General features: G+C 35.9%; 1 protein-coding gene across 4 annotated transcripts in view; it reads right to left on the bottom strand.

Moving 5' to 3' along the window:
* Positions 1 to 18,596, bottom strand: part of JAK2 (Janus kinase 2) — a 208,896-nt gene that overhangs the window by 56,456 nt on the left and 133,844 nt on the right. For 3 of the 4 annotated variants that reach the window (XM_040620303.1, XM_040620304.1, XM_040620305.1), the window contains 2 exons: positions 10,213 to 10,336; positions 2,591 to 2,708 (listed from right to left, as the gene is read on the bottom strand). In XM_040620303.1, the coding sequence (XP_040476237.1) occupies positions 2,591 to 2,708; positions 10,213 to 10,336 (242 nt within the window). Of the gene's footprint in view, positions 1 to 2,590; positions 2,709 to 10,212; positions 10,337 to 18,596 lie in introns of those variants that run through there. The other variant, XM_040620306.1, reaches the window with a different exon arrangement.

The raw sequence follows: 18,596 nt of genomic DNA, 5'->3' as shown, positions 1-18,596 counted from the left end.
ATCCATTGTGATATCAACATAATCTGGATGTTATTTACTACCTTCTGTATTTTCTGGGCACAGGGTTAGAGAAATAGAAACATTAAGAAATAGAAAAATTACATGTGGTATTTATTATCTAGATACAATTTAGGATTCTATTGTGAAATTATTTTGCTGTCCTAGATGAGAAAATCCTTCCTAGGAAGACTAAAATTAGAAATCATCCATATTTTTTCTAGATCAAAAGTATTATATATCACAGTATTACGGTAAAGCAGTTGAACAGACAGTTTAGGAAAACTGTCTTATTAATGGGATTTAAACTAGCATGCCACCAAAATAAAACCAGTTCTGCAGCACAGACGATATAATCATAAAAGCAACAGAAAGTCATAACCTCATAGTATCTATTCTCAAAAGCCTCTCTTTCTCTTTTCTTAATGACTACTGAAACAAAGGAAGCTATATAGAAGTTGGGTGGTGGTCAAACTACTTTTGACAAGAATACCAGGACCAGTCAATAGAGAAAGTACAGTCTTTCAACAAATGAGCTGAAAAAACTGGATATACACATGCAAAAGAATGATATTGGGCCTTACCTTGCACCACCAACAAAAAGTTAACTCAAAATAGATCAAAGATCTAAACATAAGAGCTAAAACAATTAAACACTTAAAAGAAAATATAGGGGGGGAAGGCTTCATGATATCAGAAAGAAAAAAGAAATCAGATTACATCAAAATTAAAAACCTTTGGGCATCACAGGACACATCAACAGATGTGAAAGGCAACTGACAGAATGGGAGAAAATATGTGCAAATCACATAGCTTAATATCCAGAATATATAAAGAACACTTACAACTTGACAACAACCTGATTTAAAAATGGGTAAAGGACATAAACAGAAATTTCCCCAAAGAAGATATGTGAATGGTCAAAAAGCTTAACAAAAATGTTCAACATCAGTAATCATTAGGGAAATGCAAATCAAAAACACAGCAAGATATCACTCCCCACTCCACAAAACGGCTATTACCAGAAAAACAGTAAGTGTTGTCAAGGATGTGGAGAAACTGGAACACTTATGCACTGCTGGTGGAATGTAAAACGGGACAGCTGCCATAGAAAAGAGGGTACAGTTCCTCAAAAAATAAAATAAAATAAACATAGAATTACCAAATAATCCAGTAATTCCACTTCTGGATATATATCCAAAGGAACTGAAAGCAGGATCTTAAAGAGATATTTGTATACCCATGTTCATAGCAGTGTTATTCTTAAGAGCCAAAAAGTGGAAGCTACCCAAGTACCTATTAATAGATAAATGGATAAAATATGATTATCTACAATGGAATATTATTCACCCTTAAAAAGAAGGAAATTCTAATACATGCTATGACATGGAAGACCTTGAAGACATTTTACTAAGAGAAATATGTCAGTCACAATAGAGCAAATGTTGCATGATACCACTTATGTGAGGCACCGGGAATGGGCAAATCCACAGAGACAGAAAGTAGAAAGGTGGCTGCCAGGTGCCAGAAGGGCATGGTGAGTTACTGTTTAGCAGGTATGAAGTTTCAGTCTAAAAAGATGAAAAATGTGCTAAAGATGAATCATGGTGATGGTTACACAACACTGTGAATGTAATTTAATGCCATCAATCTGTCACTTAAAAATGGTTAAAATGGTAACTTTTATTAAGTATATTTTACCAGAATAAAAAAAAAAGTTGCTTGTTCTCATACACCAAAAAGAGGAATACTTATCAATGTCTTGCTCACAAACTGAACCAGTCTTCCTAGACATCTCAAAAATCTAAGCCATGGGGATCTGTGGGGTAATTTCCTATGATATCAGCAAATCTGATTCAGAGCTCCTTAATATGACATCTTGGGGATAATAAGAGCATATCCTTACCCAAAAGCACTAATATCTTTTTTCTTTCTTTAGTTTCTACTCCTCAGTCTTGTGGCACATAAAAACACAAGTTATTTAATGATGGAACATTTCAATTACTGTTTAAATTAAGGTAATAGATAAGAAAGCATTACAAAATGTTCAAATACACTATGAAAATTTAATATAATAGTATTAATAAATAACTGGAACACAGCTCTCAGATCAAGTAACGTCAGCATCTTACAAGGACCTAAACAAACTACTGTAACTCACTTTTTATTGAGTTTCTTACTTTCTTTACATTTTACTACCCACTATTTAAGTCTGAAATTGTTCAGGAATTCAAAAAAATTTCTCTGAGGAAATTTTGCTGTCTTATATTCTAGACACTTATATCAACATGAATCCTGTTGTATAACTCAATCTAAACTTTGTGAAATCCTTAAAATGTCCTAAGACATTAAAAAAGAAAAAAATTCAGAAGGGCCAATTAAAGGAACCTTTATAAAATAAATTCTATTATTTATAAGTTATGGGATTAAAAATTAGTCATAAAAAGACTCAACTTTGTTACTTTTCTGTGCCTGCTATGCAAGACAGAACATCAGTTTTCCCATCTGTGAAGATTTTCCTGATGAAGAGCTATACTACACAGCAAGATTCTTAACATTTAACACATATACAAGTAAGATAACATAATTATACCTGAGCAAAAAGGTAAGCCATGACAAAGTCGTCAAGAAGAGGAGCTTCAGCACCTCGAGATATTCCATGCCGATAGGTTCTGTTGCTGCCATTACAATACCAGTAAGGAAAGTAAAATCTATGAGACAAAACATTCAATCAGCCTCCAAAGAGTTCAAATATAAACAAACTGTGTACATACAACCGCTTCCAGCATACTGAAAGATATTATCCCATAACCAGAAAACACAGCTAACAGTGTTAAATACAAGTTGGGGACAAAAGAAAATCTGGATAAGACCATGGTAATGTAAACAGAAAATTTAAAAACCTAAGCGTAAAATTAATATGCTGCCTGCTTCTATGTGCAGAATGCAGAATCAATAATAGGAAACAGAGAAACATAGAAATAAAATATTAACAAAAATTTTTAAATATTAATCCAGTAATATCAGTAAAGGAAACTGAAAATACTAATTTGGCATAAAAACAAATAATTGCTTCTTTTTTTTAAGAAATGGAGGTTATCACAATAAGATATAATTTCATACCAGTCAGAATGGCCAGTATCAAAAAGACAAGAAGTAACAAGTGCTGGCAAAGATGTGCAGAAAAGAGACACTCCACGCACTATTGGTGGGGCTGTAAATTGGCACAGCCACAATGGAAAACAGTATGGAGGCTCTCAAAATACTAAGAATGGAATTATCATACAACTGGGTATATAATTCCACTACTGGGTATTTATCCGAAGAAAATGAAAACACCAATTTGAAATGATATAGGCACCCCTATGCTCACTGCAGCATAATTTACAATAACCAAGATATGGAAGCAACCTAAGTGTCCATCAAGAGATGAGTAAAGAAGGTATCGTGTATATATACAATGGAGTATTACTCAGCCATAAAGAAGAATGAAATGTTGCCAGTAGACCTAAAGGGTATTATGCTAAATGAAATAAGTCAGAGAAAGACTAATATCATATTTCACTTATATGTGGAATCTAAAAAGCAAAACAAATGAACAAAAAAGTTAAAAAGGAACAGACTAATATATACAGAGAAAAAAACTAGTGGTTGTTGGGAGAGGGGAGAATAGGTGAAACGGAATTAAGAGGTACAAACTTCCAGTTATAAAATAAATAAGTCATGGGGATAAAAAGTACAACGTAGGGATTATAGTCAATAATATTGTAATAACTTTGTATGGTGACAGATGGCAACTACATTTACCATGGTGAACATTTTATAATATATATAATTGTCAAATCACTGTGTTGTCTACCTTCAGCTAATGTCAACTACACTTCAATGCAAATGAATGAATGAATAAAATAGGTTAAAAAACCTGTCCTTCAAAGAAACAAAAAATATTCTATATTGCTTTATTTACACCTTTATTGAGATATAATTCACATACCTTCAAGTTCACCCATTTAAGCATACAATTCAATGCTTTTTAGTATATTCCTAGCACTGTACAAACATCCCCACAGTCTAATTTTAGAACATTTTCATCCCCACTAAAAGAAACTCCGTATCTATCATCAGTCACACCCAAATCACTCCACCTACTTCCCAGCCCTAAGTTCCCACTAGTCTCTCTCTATAAATTTGCTTATTCTGAACATTTTATATGAATGGAATCATATAATATGTGGCCTTTTTCTACCTTCTCTCACTAAGCATATCTTCAAGGACTATTCACATTATAGCAAGCATAAGCACTTTGTTCCTTTTTAATGCCCAGTTAATATTTCCTTGTATAGATAAACCGCATTTTGCTTCTTCATTCATCACTTCATGGACACTTGGGTTGTTTCCATCTTTTTGCTATTGTGGATAATGCTAAGAACAATATGTATAAGGGTGTGTGTGTGTGTATGTTTTCATTGCTCCTGCATACATACTTGGGGGTGGAACTGATGGATCATATGTTAATTCTATGTTCATCTTTTTGAGGAACAGCAAACTGTTTTAAAAAGTGGCTGTACTAGTTCACATTTCCAAAAGCAACCAATATGAGCATCTCAATAGTACACATCATTGCCAACACATGTGGAGAGTTTAGCTAAGTTAGTCTTTGGCATTGCTGCCTTGGCATCTGTTTTGGTTAGCCAAGAGGCCTGCAGTGACCTTAAACTGACACTAGCCTCCTCATGCAAGTGCATGTCCTAGAGAACAGCCCACTGAGTCACAAGGAAATGTAAGTTTCTGATACAACTTCCCAACAGTCTCTCCTGTCTCCCAGCACCTAACCCTTATAGAAGTCCCTTCAATAAGATTCCCATGTGGCTTTCCAAAGACCAGCTCTTTTGGCTTGAATTGAATTTGGAACCCAAAGCACTCCACCCACAAAACCTACTAAAGGCATGTGCCCTGGGTCCTGTGTCTCTCTCTGTAATCCGCCTTGATTTCCCCATATGGCCCCTGGAGGCCTGCAGGGTACTTCCTCCAGGACTTTTCTACTTTGGTTTCTCTTGTTCTCTGTTGTTGAAGCATGGATCACTATGTAGCACCCTCTGCTCTACTCAAAAAGTGATAATTTGAAAAATTCATAACTTACTATTGTCCATCTTTTACACCTTTGTCATCCTAATGGGTGAAGTGGTATCCTGTTGTGTTTATGATTTACATTCCTCTAAAGAATAATAATGTTGAGCATCTTTTCATGTGCTTACTGGCTATTTGTATGTCTTATTTAGAAAAATGCTATTGAAACCCTTTGTCCATATTTTCATTGGGTTATCTGTCATTGTACTGTTGAACAAGAGTTCTTTATGTATTCCAGATATAAAACCTTTATTAGATATGATTACAAACATCTTCTCTGTGGGTTTTTCACATTCTTGACAGCATCCTTTGATGTACAAACATGTATTTTGATGCATCCCAATTAATCTATTTCTCTTGTGTCACTTGAGCTTTTGGTACCATACTGAAGAAACCACTGCCTACTCCTAAGTATACAAAGATATACTCCTATATTGTCTTCTAAGAGTTGTACAGTTTTAGCTCTTAGATTTAGGTTTATGATTTATTTTAAGTAAATGTTTTGTATATAATGTGAGTTAGTGATCTAACTTCATTATTATACATGCGGATATTCAGTTGTCCCAGCAGCATGTGTTGAAAAGAGCATTCCTCCCCATGAACTGTCTTAGCACTCTTGTCAAATATCAATCACCATAATATCAGGGGTTATTTTTGCACTCTTAGTTCTATTCCATTAACCTATGTACCTACCCTTAAGCCAGTACCACACTGTCTGGATTATGTGGAGTAAGCTTTGAAATTAGGAAGTGTAAATCTTCCAACTTTGTTCTTTTTCAAGATTGTTTTGACTATTTCAAGTCCTTTTGATTTTTATATGAATTTTACCACTAACTTGTCAATTTCTGCAGTAAAGACAGTTAGGATTTCAACAGAGACTGTACTGAATATACAGATCAACTTGAGTATTTCCACTTAACAATATTTAAGTCTCCTGATCCATAAACATGAGATATCTTTCCATTTAGGTAAGTATTTCTTTAAATTCTTTCAGTGGGCCACCTGGGTGGCTCAGTTAGTTAAGTGGCTGCATTTGACTCAGGTCATGATCTCAGGATCCTGAGATCGAGCCCCACGTCAGACTCCCTGCTCAGTGGGGAGTCTGCTTCTCCCTCTCCCTCTGCTGCTCCCCCGGCTTGTGTTCTCGCTTGTGCACTCTCTCTCTCTCAAATAAGTAAATAAAATCTTTAAAAAATAAATAAATTCCTTCAATGATATCTTACTTTTCTCAATGGATAGTTTTTGCACTTCTTTTGTGAGGCTTATGCCTAAGTACTTCTTTAAATGCTACTGTAAATGGAACTGTTTTCTTAATTTCACATTTGCATTGTTTACTGCTAGTGTACAGAAATACAACCAATTTTTGTATATTGATCTTCTATCCTCCAAATGACTAAGCTCATTTATTTAGTTCTAGTAGCTTATTAATTCCTTAGGATTTTTTTCAAGAATTATTTATTTGAGAGAGAGAAAGAGAATGGGGGAACGGACAAAAAGAGAGAATCCTCAAGCAGACTCCCCACTGAGTGTGGAGCCCGACTTGGGGCTCGAGCCTGGGATCCTGAGATCATGACCAAGCTAATTGAGCCACCCAGGTGCTCCTCCTTAGGATTTTTTATATACAAGATCATATCATCTATAAACAGAGATTGTTTTACTTCTTTTCCAATATGCCTTTTTATTTCTTTCTCTTTTCCCTGGCTAGAATATATAGTATAGTGTTAAACAGAAGTGGTAAAAACAGGTATCTTTGTCTTGTTCCAGATCCCTGGGAGAAAGCAATCAGTCTTTCACCATCATGGATAATGTTAGCTTTGGGATTTTTGCACTTTATGAGACTGAGGAAGTTCCTCCATTGAGTATTTTTATCCTAAGAGGGTGTTAGATAGTGTCAAATGTTTTTTCTGTTTCTATTGAGATGATCATGTGGTTTTGGTCCTTTATTTAACTAATATGGTGCATTATAGTGACTGATTTGGGGATATTAAAGCAACCTTGTATTTCTTAGAATAAATCCCACTTAGTCATGGTATTTAATCCTTTTTATATATTGCTGGGCTTGGTTTGCTAGTATTCTGAAGACCTTTATATGTGTATTTATAAGGGATATTGACCTATAGTTTTCTTTTCTTCTGGATGTCTGTCTGGATTTGATAGTAGGGTAATACTGAACTCACAGAATGAGTTAGGAAATGTTCCTTTCTTTCCATTTTTTGTGAATGATTCGTATTAATTTTTCTTTAAATGTTTGACAGAATTTACCATTGAAGGCACTAGGGCCTGAGCTTTTCTTTGTGGGAAATTTTTTTTTAATTATTAATTCAATGTCTGTACTTACGAGAGGTCTATCAGATTTTCTGTTTCTTCTTTTGGCAGTTCCTATAGTTTGGTCTTTCTAGGCATTTGTTCACTTCATTTTGGTTATGTAATTTATTGGCATTCAATTGCTCCCTATAATCTTTATTTCTGTAATGTCACAGTGATTGATGTTCTCTCTTCCTGATTTTAATAATTTAAGCTTCCCTTTTTATCTTGGTCAATCTAACTAAAGACTTATCAATAGTTTTGATCTTTTCAAAGAACCAACTTTTGGTTTCTTGATTTTCTGTTGTTTTCTTTTCTCTTTTTCATTTATTTCTACTCTGATCTTCATTATTCCCTTCCTTTGACTTGCTTTGCGTTTTATTTACTCTTCTTTTTCTACTTTATTAAAGTAGAATGTGCTTGATTTGAGAACTTTTTCCTTTTTTAATATAGGTGTGCATAGCTATGAATTCTCATCTAAGCACTGTTTAAACTGCATACCATAAGTTGATGTGTTCATTATCAGTCATATCAAAGTATATTCTATTTTCCCTTGTGAATTTTTTCTTTGACCAAGTGGTTATTCAGAACTGTTTTAATTACCACATATTAGTGAATTTTCCAGTTTTCCTTCTGTTAATGATTTCTAAATTAATTCCACGGCAGTCAAAGAACAAATTTTATGTGATTCCAATCTTTTAAAACTTATTCAGATTCATTTTGTAGACTACTGTGTGGTGTATCCCAGAGAATGTGCCATGTGCACTTGGGAAGAATGTTGATTTCGCTGTTGCTGGGTGGAGTGTGCTATATGAGCACATCTAACTGGTTTATAGTGCTGCTCTAGTCTTCCTTGATCTTACCGGTCTTTTGTCTAGTTGTCCTATCCATTACTGAAAGTCATATATTAAAGTCTCCAACTACTATTGTGGAATTATCTATTTTCCCCTTCAATTCTGTCAGCTGTTAGCTTAATGAATTTTGGAGCTCTGTCATCAGATACAATTTATAACAATTATAAACAAATATTATTTGTTTTCCTGACTCATTAACTCTTTTACCATTATAAAATGTCCCTTCTTTGTCTCTAGTAACAATTTATATCTTTCAAATCAATCTTGTCTGATATTAATATAGCTGCTCCAGCTCCTTTTTGGTTACTGAGGGCCTCTTATATCTTTTTCAATCCTTTACTTTTAGTTTACTTGTGGCTTTTAATGTAAAGTGTGCCTCTTATAAACAGCATGTAGAATAGGAAAAAATCATGAATTTGATAAGAGAAACAATTTTTAATTCTTAAGAGTTCAGCAAACTCTGTCCCACAGTCCCATTCTGGTCCACTGTTAAGTTTTTATAAATAAAGTTTTATTGGAACACAGTCAAGTCCATTCATTTACTTATTATTCATGGCTGCTTTCACATTATATAACAGAACTAAATAGTTAAAACAGAGATAATATAGCCTAAAATATTAACTACTGGTCTTTTACAGTTTTCTGTAAAAATCTTTTTAGACTATAGACCTCTGTTCCACAGACCTTTTCAAATCAAAAGATACACTTGCTAATTGCAGAAAGTATAGTCATTACAGAAAGTGATAAAGAAAATATTATTAAGATGCTGATAGTTTGTCAATCATACGTAGCATGTTAGCATGCTTCTTTTAAATTCAACTTTGTTAAGTCTTCAAACCTGCATAGAAGTCTTACATAACTTTGGATGGATTTAATCCTAGGTACTTTGCATTTTTCGTTGCTACTAGTTATTTTAAATGACCTCTTCTCTGTTTGTGGATTATAGACATAGTTGATTTTTTTAACATACTGATCATACAGATCTAGCACTCTTCTGAATGTTTATTATTTATGCCTATAAATTTGCTTACATTGTCTATGTTAACAATCATATCATCTCTAAATAATGACTCTTTGTTTCCTTGTTCTCAATTATTAAATATTTTATTTATTTTTCTTGTCTTACTGTACTTGTTAGCAATTCCACTAAAATCCTAAATAGAAGCAGTGGTGGTGGCCATCTTTGTTTTCTATCTTGTTTTTGATTTTACAGAGATTGCTTCTAACATCTTACCATTTGAAAATATTATTTGCCTCCTGCTTTTGGTGAATACCCTTTACCACAGTAAGGATGTTTCTCCTGAGTCTTAGTTTTTTAAGGCTTCCTTTTCTTTCCTTTTTAAGATCATGAATGAGTCCATGTGCTTTTTTACTATGCAACACTGACTCTGCATGGAATGAATCTATTTCATAAGAGCCACAGATCAAACTTATTTCTTTGTTTTATTCTTTTGAGTGGAAAAGTACCTCTGGATTTCTCTATATTGGTATTACATATTTCCATAAATCATGAAATGAATTAACTAATAATTTGAGGCTGTAAATAAACACTGGCAAAATCATATCTTTCCTTCACTTCAACTCTAAAAAAACTATTAAAAAGAGATGAGAGATTACATTTTATTGCACAAAACATTGGATTTCTTGGGAAACTAACAATATTCCAAACATTCAGGATTTTGTTAGTAAAGGCCATTCTCATCATTTTTAAATTTAATTATAATCATAAGTGGTAAAGTAGCATCCTACCAGAAAAGCTCAGAGCATTCCAGTGAAAAAATAAGTAAAAACATGTCCTCTGGTGGACAAAATATCTTAAATGAAGTTCTGGTCTCTATTATCAAGTACCTTGCAATTTAAAAATATGTTTGATAATTCCTCTCACTTTGCCTTTCAAACATTAAATGAGTCACTTTATTGGAGAAAGTACCTTATTCTGTAGAGTACATTGTGTCTGGTTGACTCATCTATATGGAAGACATGGTTGGGCGGATACCAGATCCTTTCTGTTTCACTCATTAAAGCAAACATACTATGATACACAGGTGTGATTCCTAGGAAAGAAGTAGAAAAAGAAACAATTACAGATAGTAACAAGTACATTTATATAACATCTGTAATTTGTAATGGCGTTGAAATAACCACTCTTAATCAGCACAAATGCAGTGGCAGTTGACAGCTTTTGCTTCAACATGGCTTACAACTGAATTCTTAATTAAATCTTTTTCCCTACATTTTAACGTATGATTGCCGGAACTCTTTCAAGCAGATTTTTTTAAAACATTTTATCCAAATTTTTTAGTTGTCTTGCATAAAAAGGTCGATTCAAATGCGTGTGTGTTTTTAATGAAGGTATCAACTAAAATATTTAGAGGTCACTGGATACATTTAAGAGAATAGCACAACAGTTTTATTTTTAAATGTCAAATTTTACACAGTGCACTAGTAACTATATTTTCTCCACTATTTAAACTTACGATGAAAAATTTTAAATGTCAACTTAAACAGCAAGGGTATGTGATTTTTTTTCAAAGCTATTTTAGGAGATACATTAACAAAGGTTTGAAGGCTACTGAACTTTTTAAAAAACATATAAAACAGCAAAGCCACACAATTAATTAATGCACATTATTTCTCAGCACACAGAGAACATTCACACATATATACAAACACACATCCCAAACATTTGGAGTCTAAGAATAAGTCTCCCAAAGTGCCAGAGAATAATCACACATACCATGTTCTCTAACTACACTTCAACTAAATCAGAAATGAATACTTAAAAACATGTTTAACCCTATGTATTTAAAAACATATGCCTCAAAAAAACCAAAGTGTATTTATTCAAGTAATGTTTTCATTCTTTTCCACTGTAGACAAAAATGACACCAACTTGACACACTGACAAGGATTTAAAATTTTTATTAAAATTCTCACAACTGTTTACTCATAGATATGTAATAATTTCAGTAAGTTACATATAAAAGTAACTTTTAAACTGTATCCTTGCATTCATTCTTGTATTTTACACACTTCTAAATATCTCATAGGTCATAGGAGAAATTATAACAGAAACTAAACAGCATTTATAATAAATGATGATTAATAACATGTATTAAAAATTATGGCACAGGGGCACCTGGGTGGCTCACTAGATTAAGTGGCCAACTCTTGGTTTCAGCTCAGATCATGATCTCATTGGTTGTGAGACAGAGCCCGTGTTAGGTTCTGTGCTCAGCGCAGAGTCTGCCTGAAGATGCTCTCCCTCTGCCCCTCCCCCCCAACTCTCTTTCTCCCTAAACTAAATGTATCTTTTAAAAAATATAAATAAAAATAAAATTATGGGCTATAACTAAACTGATACTTAAGAGGGAAAATTGTACCTTTAATCTGATTGTATCACAAAATACCAGAATGATCTAAGTTATCTAACTCAATACATTAAAAAACCACAATTCTAATCTTTGGTGTACTATTACAGAGAAAAGAAAGAGAGAACAGGGAAATTGACATAATTTGTGAGTTCACTTTGACCGTGACCCCAAAACCATCCAGACATTATAAATGAATAGATATAAAAATCCAAAACATTTTAATTATCAGCAAACCAAATCCCATAATGTTTCTTTAAAGAAAATTAAGACAAAGTTAATTTATCTTACAACAGCAGAGATGGCTAAATTGGAAAAATTAATGTAATTCATCACAACAATGAATCAGAGGAATGTCCGAAAATGGCAAAATAATAAATTTGAAAACTTGTGTGGTGACTATACTGATATTTATTGTATTCTTCTATGCAAAGTATTACTTTAAATATTTTACAATAAAAATCAGGATTAAAAATGCAAAATAGGACTGGGAAAAAAGATGGAGGAGTAGGGGACCCTTTTTCAGCTGGTCCCCTGAGTCGAGCTGGATATGTACCAGACCATCCTGAAAAGCCACAGAATCAGCCTGAGACGCAGGAAGATACATCTGGATCTCTACAAACGAACATCTCCAGCGCTGAGTATTGAGGTACCAAGTGGGGAGCCATGAATCCGCGCACAGATATCGGAAGGTAAACGGAAGGGGGAGGGAGCCACTGCGCTTGGGCGCCAGGAAGCAGTAGCCACCTGCACTGGGAAGCGGGCTGGAATCACAGAACAGTACCCAAGAGAAAGCAGACTGAGGCCGTGAGTCCGGGAACACGCAACCACACTAAAAACTGCAGCTCTGGAGCGCTCACTGGAGCCAGACTGATAGCGGGAGCTGGAGCTCGGGAGCGGGCAGGCATCCAGACTGAAAACCGGAGCTCCTGAGCCCACAGTCGAACTAGACTGAAACCGAGAGCTCGGGAGCGCACGCGCGCGTCCTGACTGAAAACCGGCGCTCCGGAGCTCGTGCAAACCACACTGAAACAGGGAGCTCAAGAGCACGCGGGAACCAGGGCGGCTGGCGGTGTTAGAAGCACAAAGGACAGAGAAGTCCCAGCCCTGTAAATGAGGGCTGGAAGAGTGGCTGTGGGGCCCACAACCCGGGATGCTGCAGGGTTTTTAGCAGCACTGACAGAAACAGAGTTAAAGTGGCCAAGAGAGCAGAGTGGAGAGCAGACTGTGATCTCTCTGTTCTGAGACAGAGGCTAGGATATGGCCACTGCCGCTCTCTCAGAAGAGCCACAGAAAACCACCAGGGAAAGCAGCCAGAGACCAAAACCCTGGAAATACCAGCTCACATTGTGCCCATCCCCATCCCCCCTCGCAGGGGACACGGCGACTCTACCCAAACAGGGTTGCCTGAATATCAGCGTGGCAGGCCCCTCCCCCAGAAGGCAGGCTGAAAAATCAAGAAGCCCATATCCCTAAGGTTCCTATAAAACAAGTGCACACTGCCTAGATCCTGGTCAATAATTTGGGCTCTGGGCAACCCCGCAACCTCTCCCCATCAGAATGACGAGGAGGAGAAATCCCCCCACCAAAGAAAAGATAATGAGTCTGTGGCCCCTGCCACAGAACTGATGGATATGGATATAACCAAATTGTCAGAAATGGAGTTCAGAGTAACAATAGTCAAGATGATGTGTAGGCTTGAAAAAATATTAACAAAAATATTAATGAAAATATAGAATCTCTAAGGGCAGAAATGAGAGCGAATCTGGAAGAAATTAAGAACGCTATGAATCAAATGCAGTTAAAACTAGACGTTCTGGCGGTCAGGGTAAATGAGGCAGAAGAACTAATTAGTGAATTGGAGGATGGGATGGTAGAAGAGAAAGTTAAAACAGAAACTTGGCTCAAAAAAATCCAATCTCAAGAATGTAGATTACAGGAGATTACTGACTCAATGAAACGTTCCAATGTCAGAATCATCAGCATCCCCGAAGGGGTGAACAGAGAGAGGACTAGAAGAGATATTTGAAGAAACTGTAGCTGAGAACTTCCCTAATCAGGCAAAGGAAACAAGCATTCGTGTCTAAGAGGCAGAGAGGACCCCTCCCAAGATAAATGAGAACAGGCCTACACCACGTCACATCATAGTGCAATTTGCAAATATTACATCCAAGGATACAGTATTGAAAGTGGCCAGGGGGAAGAAAATCCTTACGTATAGAGGGAAAAATATTAAAATAACGTCAGACCTGTCTACAGAGACCTGGCAGGCCAGGAAGGGTTGGCAGGATATTTTTGAAGCTCTATCTGAGAAGACCATGCAGCCAAGGATCCTTTATCCAGCAAGGCTGTCATTCAGAATTGATGGAGAGATAAGGACCTTCCAAGATTGGCAGAAACTGAAGGAATTCGTAACCACCAAACCAGCCCTACATGAGATATTAAGGGGGGTTCTATAAAAGTAAAAGGGCCCCAAGAGTGATACAGAAAAAGAAATTTACAATCTATAGAAACAAAGACTTCACAGGCAACATGACATCATTAAAATCATATATCTCAATAATCACTCTCAATGTGAATGGCCTAAATGCTCCCATAAAACACCACAGGGTTGCAGACAGGATAAAAAGACATGACCCATCCGTTTGCTGTCTACAAGAGACTCATCTTGAACCTAAAGATACATCCAGACTGAAAGTGAAGGGATGGAAAACCATTTTTCATGCCAATGGATCTCAAAAGAAAGCTGGGGTAGTAATTCTCATATCAGACAGATTAGATTTTAAACTAAAGACTGTAGTTAGAGAAACAGAAGGACACTATATAATTCTTAAAGGATGTATCCAACAAGTGGATATGACAATTATAAATATCTATGCCCCCAACAGGGGAGCAGCTAGATACACAAGCCAACTCTTATCAAGAATAAAGAGACATATAGATAATAATACATTAATAGTAGGGGACCTCAACACTCCACTATCAGCAACAGACAGATCACCTAAGCAGAAAATCAACAAAGACACAAGAGATGTGAACGATATACTGGACCAGATGGACCTCATACATATATACAGAACACTATACTCCAGAACAACAGAATACACATTATTTTTGAATGCACATGGAACTTTCTCCAGAACAGACCATATACTGGGTCACAAAACAGGTCTCAACCGATACCAAAAGACTGAGATTATTCCCTGCATATTCTCAGACCACAATGCTTTGAAATTAGAACTCAATCACAAGAAAAAATTTGGAAGAAACTCAAACACTTGGAAACTAAGAACCATCCTGCTCAAGAATGATTGGGTAAAGCAGGAAATTAAAAATCAATTTGAACAATTTATGGAGAACAATGAGAATGAAAACACATCAGTCAAAACCTATGGGCCAATGCAAAGGCGGTCATAAGGGGAAAATATATAGCCATCCGAACCTCACTCAAAAGAATAGAAAAATCTAAAATGCAGTTTTTATATTCTCACCTCAAGAAGCTGGAGCTAGAACAGAACAGGCCTAACTCACACAGGAGAAAGCAGTTGAACAAGAGTAGAGCAGAGATCAATGAATTAGAAACCAGGAGCACAGTAGAGCAGATTAACAGAACTAGAAGCTGGTTCTTTGAAAGAATAAATAAGATCGATAAGCCACTGGCCAGACTTATTCAAAAGAATAGAGAAAGGACCCAAATTAATAAAATTATGAATGAAAGGGGAGAGGTCATGACCAACACCAATGAAAGAAGAAGTATCATTAGAAACTTTTATCAACAGGTTTAATGCCAATACATTAAACAACCTGGAAGAAATGGATGCCTTCCTGGAAACCTTTAAACTACCAAGACTAAACAGGAAGAAACTGATGTTTAAAACAGACTGATTAATTATGAAGAGATTGAAGCAGTGATCAAAAACCTCCCCAAAAACAATAGTCTAGCGCCTGACGGATTCCCCGGGGAATTCTACCAAACATTCAAAGAAGAAATAATACCTATTCTCCTGAAGCTATTTCAAAAAATAGAAACAGAAGGAAAACTACCAAACTCATTCTATGAGGCCAGTATTACCTTGATCCCCAAACCAGGCAAAGACCCCATCAAAAAGGAGAATTACAAACTGATATCCCCAATGAATATGGATGCCAAAATTCTCAACAAGATCCTAGCTAATAGGATCCAACAGTACATTAAAAGGATTATCCATCATGACCAAGTGGGATTCATCCCTGGGATACAAGGGTGGTTCAACATTTACAAATCGATCAATGTGATAGATCATATCAACAAGAAAAGAGTCAAGAAACATATAATCCTCTCAACTGATGCAGAAAAAGCATTTCACAAAATACAGCATCCTTTCTTGATTAAAACCCTTCAGACTGTGGGGATAGAGGGTACATTCCTCAATTTTATAAAAACCATCTATGAAAAGCCTACAGCGAATATCATTCTCAATGGGGAAAAGCTAAAAGCCTTTCCCTTAAGATCAGGAACACGACAAGAATGCCCACTCTCGCCATTATTATTCAACATAGTACTAGAAGTCCTTGCAACAGCAATCAGACAAGAAAAAGGGATAAAAGGTATTCAAATCAGCAAAGAAGAAGTCAAACTGTCTCTCTTCGCAGATGACATGATACTCTATATGGAAAACCCAAAAGACTCCACCCCCAAACTACTAGAACTTATAGAGCAATTCAGTAATGTGGTGGTATACAAAATCAATGCTCAGAAATCAGTGGCATTTCTATACATGAACAGTGAGACTGAAGAAAGAGAAATTAGGGAATCGATTCCATTTACAATAGCACCAAAAATCATACATTATCTCAGAATTAACTTAACCAGAGACGTAAAGGATCTATATTCTAGAAATTACAAATCACTCTTGAAAGACATTGAAGAAGACACAAAAAGATGGAAAACTATTCCATGCTCATGGATCGGAAGAATAAATATAGTTAAAATCTCTATGCTACCCAGAGCAATCTACACTTTCAATGCCATGCCGATCAAAATACCAATGACAGTTTTCAAAGAACTGGAACAAACAGCCCTTAAATTTGTGTAGAACCAGAAAAGGCCCTGTATCGCCAAGGAATTGTTGAAAAGGAAAAACAAAGCTGGGGGCATCACAAAGCCGGATTTCAAGCTATACTACAAAGCTGTGATCACAAAGACAGCATGATACTGGCACAAAAACAGACACATAGACCAATGGAACAGAATAGAGAACCCAGAAATGGACCCTCAGCTCTTTGGGCAACTAATCTTTGACAAAGCAAGAAAAAACATCCAGTGGAAAAAAGACAGTCTCTTCAATAAATGGTGCTGGGAAAATTGGACAGCTATATGCAAAAGAATGAAACTTAACCACTCTCTCACACCATACACAAAGATAACCTCCAAATGGATGAAAGACCTTGATGTGAGACAGGAATCCATCAAAATCCTAGAGGAGAACATAGGCTGCAACCTCTTTAACATTAGCCACTGCAACTTTTTTCATGACACATCTCCAAAGGCAGGAGAAACAAACAAACAAACAAAAAATGAACTTGTGAGACTTGATCAAGATAAAAAGCTTCTGCACAGCCAAGGAAACAGTCAAAAAAACCAAGAGGCAGCCCAAGGAATGGGAGAAGATATCTGCAAATGACACTACAGATAAAAGATTAGTATCTAAGATCTACAAAGAACTTCTCAAACTCAATACACGTGAAATAAATAATCAAATCAAAAAATGGGCAGAAGATATGAACAGATGCTTTTCCAATGAAGACATACAAATGGCTAACAAACGCATGAAAAAATGTTCAAAATCATTAGCCAGCAGGGAAATTCAAATCAAAACCACATTGAGATACCACCTTACGCCAGTTAGAATGGCAAAAATGGACAAGGCAGGAAACAACAAATGTTGGAGAGGATGTGGAGAAAGGGGATCCCTCTTACACTGTTGGTGGGAATGCAAGTTGGTACAGCCACTGTGGACAACAGTGTGGAGGTCCCTTAAAAAGTTAAAAATTGAGCTACCCTATGATCCAGCTACTGCACTACTGGGTATTTACCCAAAGATACAGACGTAGTGAAGAGAAGGGCCATATGCACCCCAATGTTCATAGCAGCACTGTCCACAATAGCCAAATTGTAGAAGGAGCCGAGACGCCCTTCAGCAGATGACTGGATTAAGAAGATGTGGTCCATACATACAATGGAATATTACTCAGCCATCAAAAAGAACGATTAAACAACATTTGCAGCAACATGGACGGCACTGGAGGAGATAATGCTAAGTGAAATTAGTCAAGCAGAGAAAGACAAGTATCATATGGTTTCACTCATTTATGGAACATAAGAAGTAGGAAGATCAGTAGGAGAAGAAAGGGAAGAAGGAAGGGGAATAAAAAGAAGGGGGAATGAACCATGAGAGACTATGGACTCTGGGAAACAAACTGAGGGCTTTAGAGGGGAGGCCGGTGATGGGTATTAAGGAGGGCACATACTGCATGGTGCACTGGGTGTTATACGCAAGTAATGAATCATGGAACCTTACATCAAGAACTTGGGATGTATTGTATGGTGACTAACATAATAAAAAATTATTATTAATAAATGCAAAATAAAAGTGAAAATGGCAAAAATGGATATAAGTTATTCACAACAGAGCAAATACATGAGTAATAATAATTAATAAACATGTGAAAGGATGGTAATACCTAGTATTGAAAAAAAATGCAAAATAAAATTATGTGATATCACTTTATATGATTCAGCTAGCACAAATAAGAGGGATAACATCTAGGTCTGATTAGGTGATAGTGTAAAGGGACTATGTTATGTAATTGCTAGAAATGTCAACCTTTCAACCCAGCAATGTACCCCTCAAAGCACAATACAGTAAGAAAATGTAAAATCAAGAGTAGAAAAATCGAAAAA

Source organism: Ursus maritimus, unplaced genomic scaffold, assembly GCF_017311325.1.
Source record: "Ursus maritimus isolate PB19 unplaced genomic scaffold, ASM1731132v1 scaffold_34, whole genome shotgun sequence".
Lineage (NCBI taxonomy): Eukaryota > Metazoa > Chordata > Mammalia > Carnivora > Ursidae > Ursus > Ursus maritimus.
Note: the sequence above shows the minus strand (reverse complement) of the source record. Positions and strands in the feature narration are given on the sequence as shown.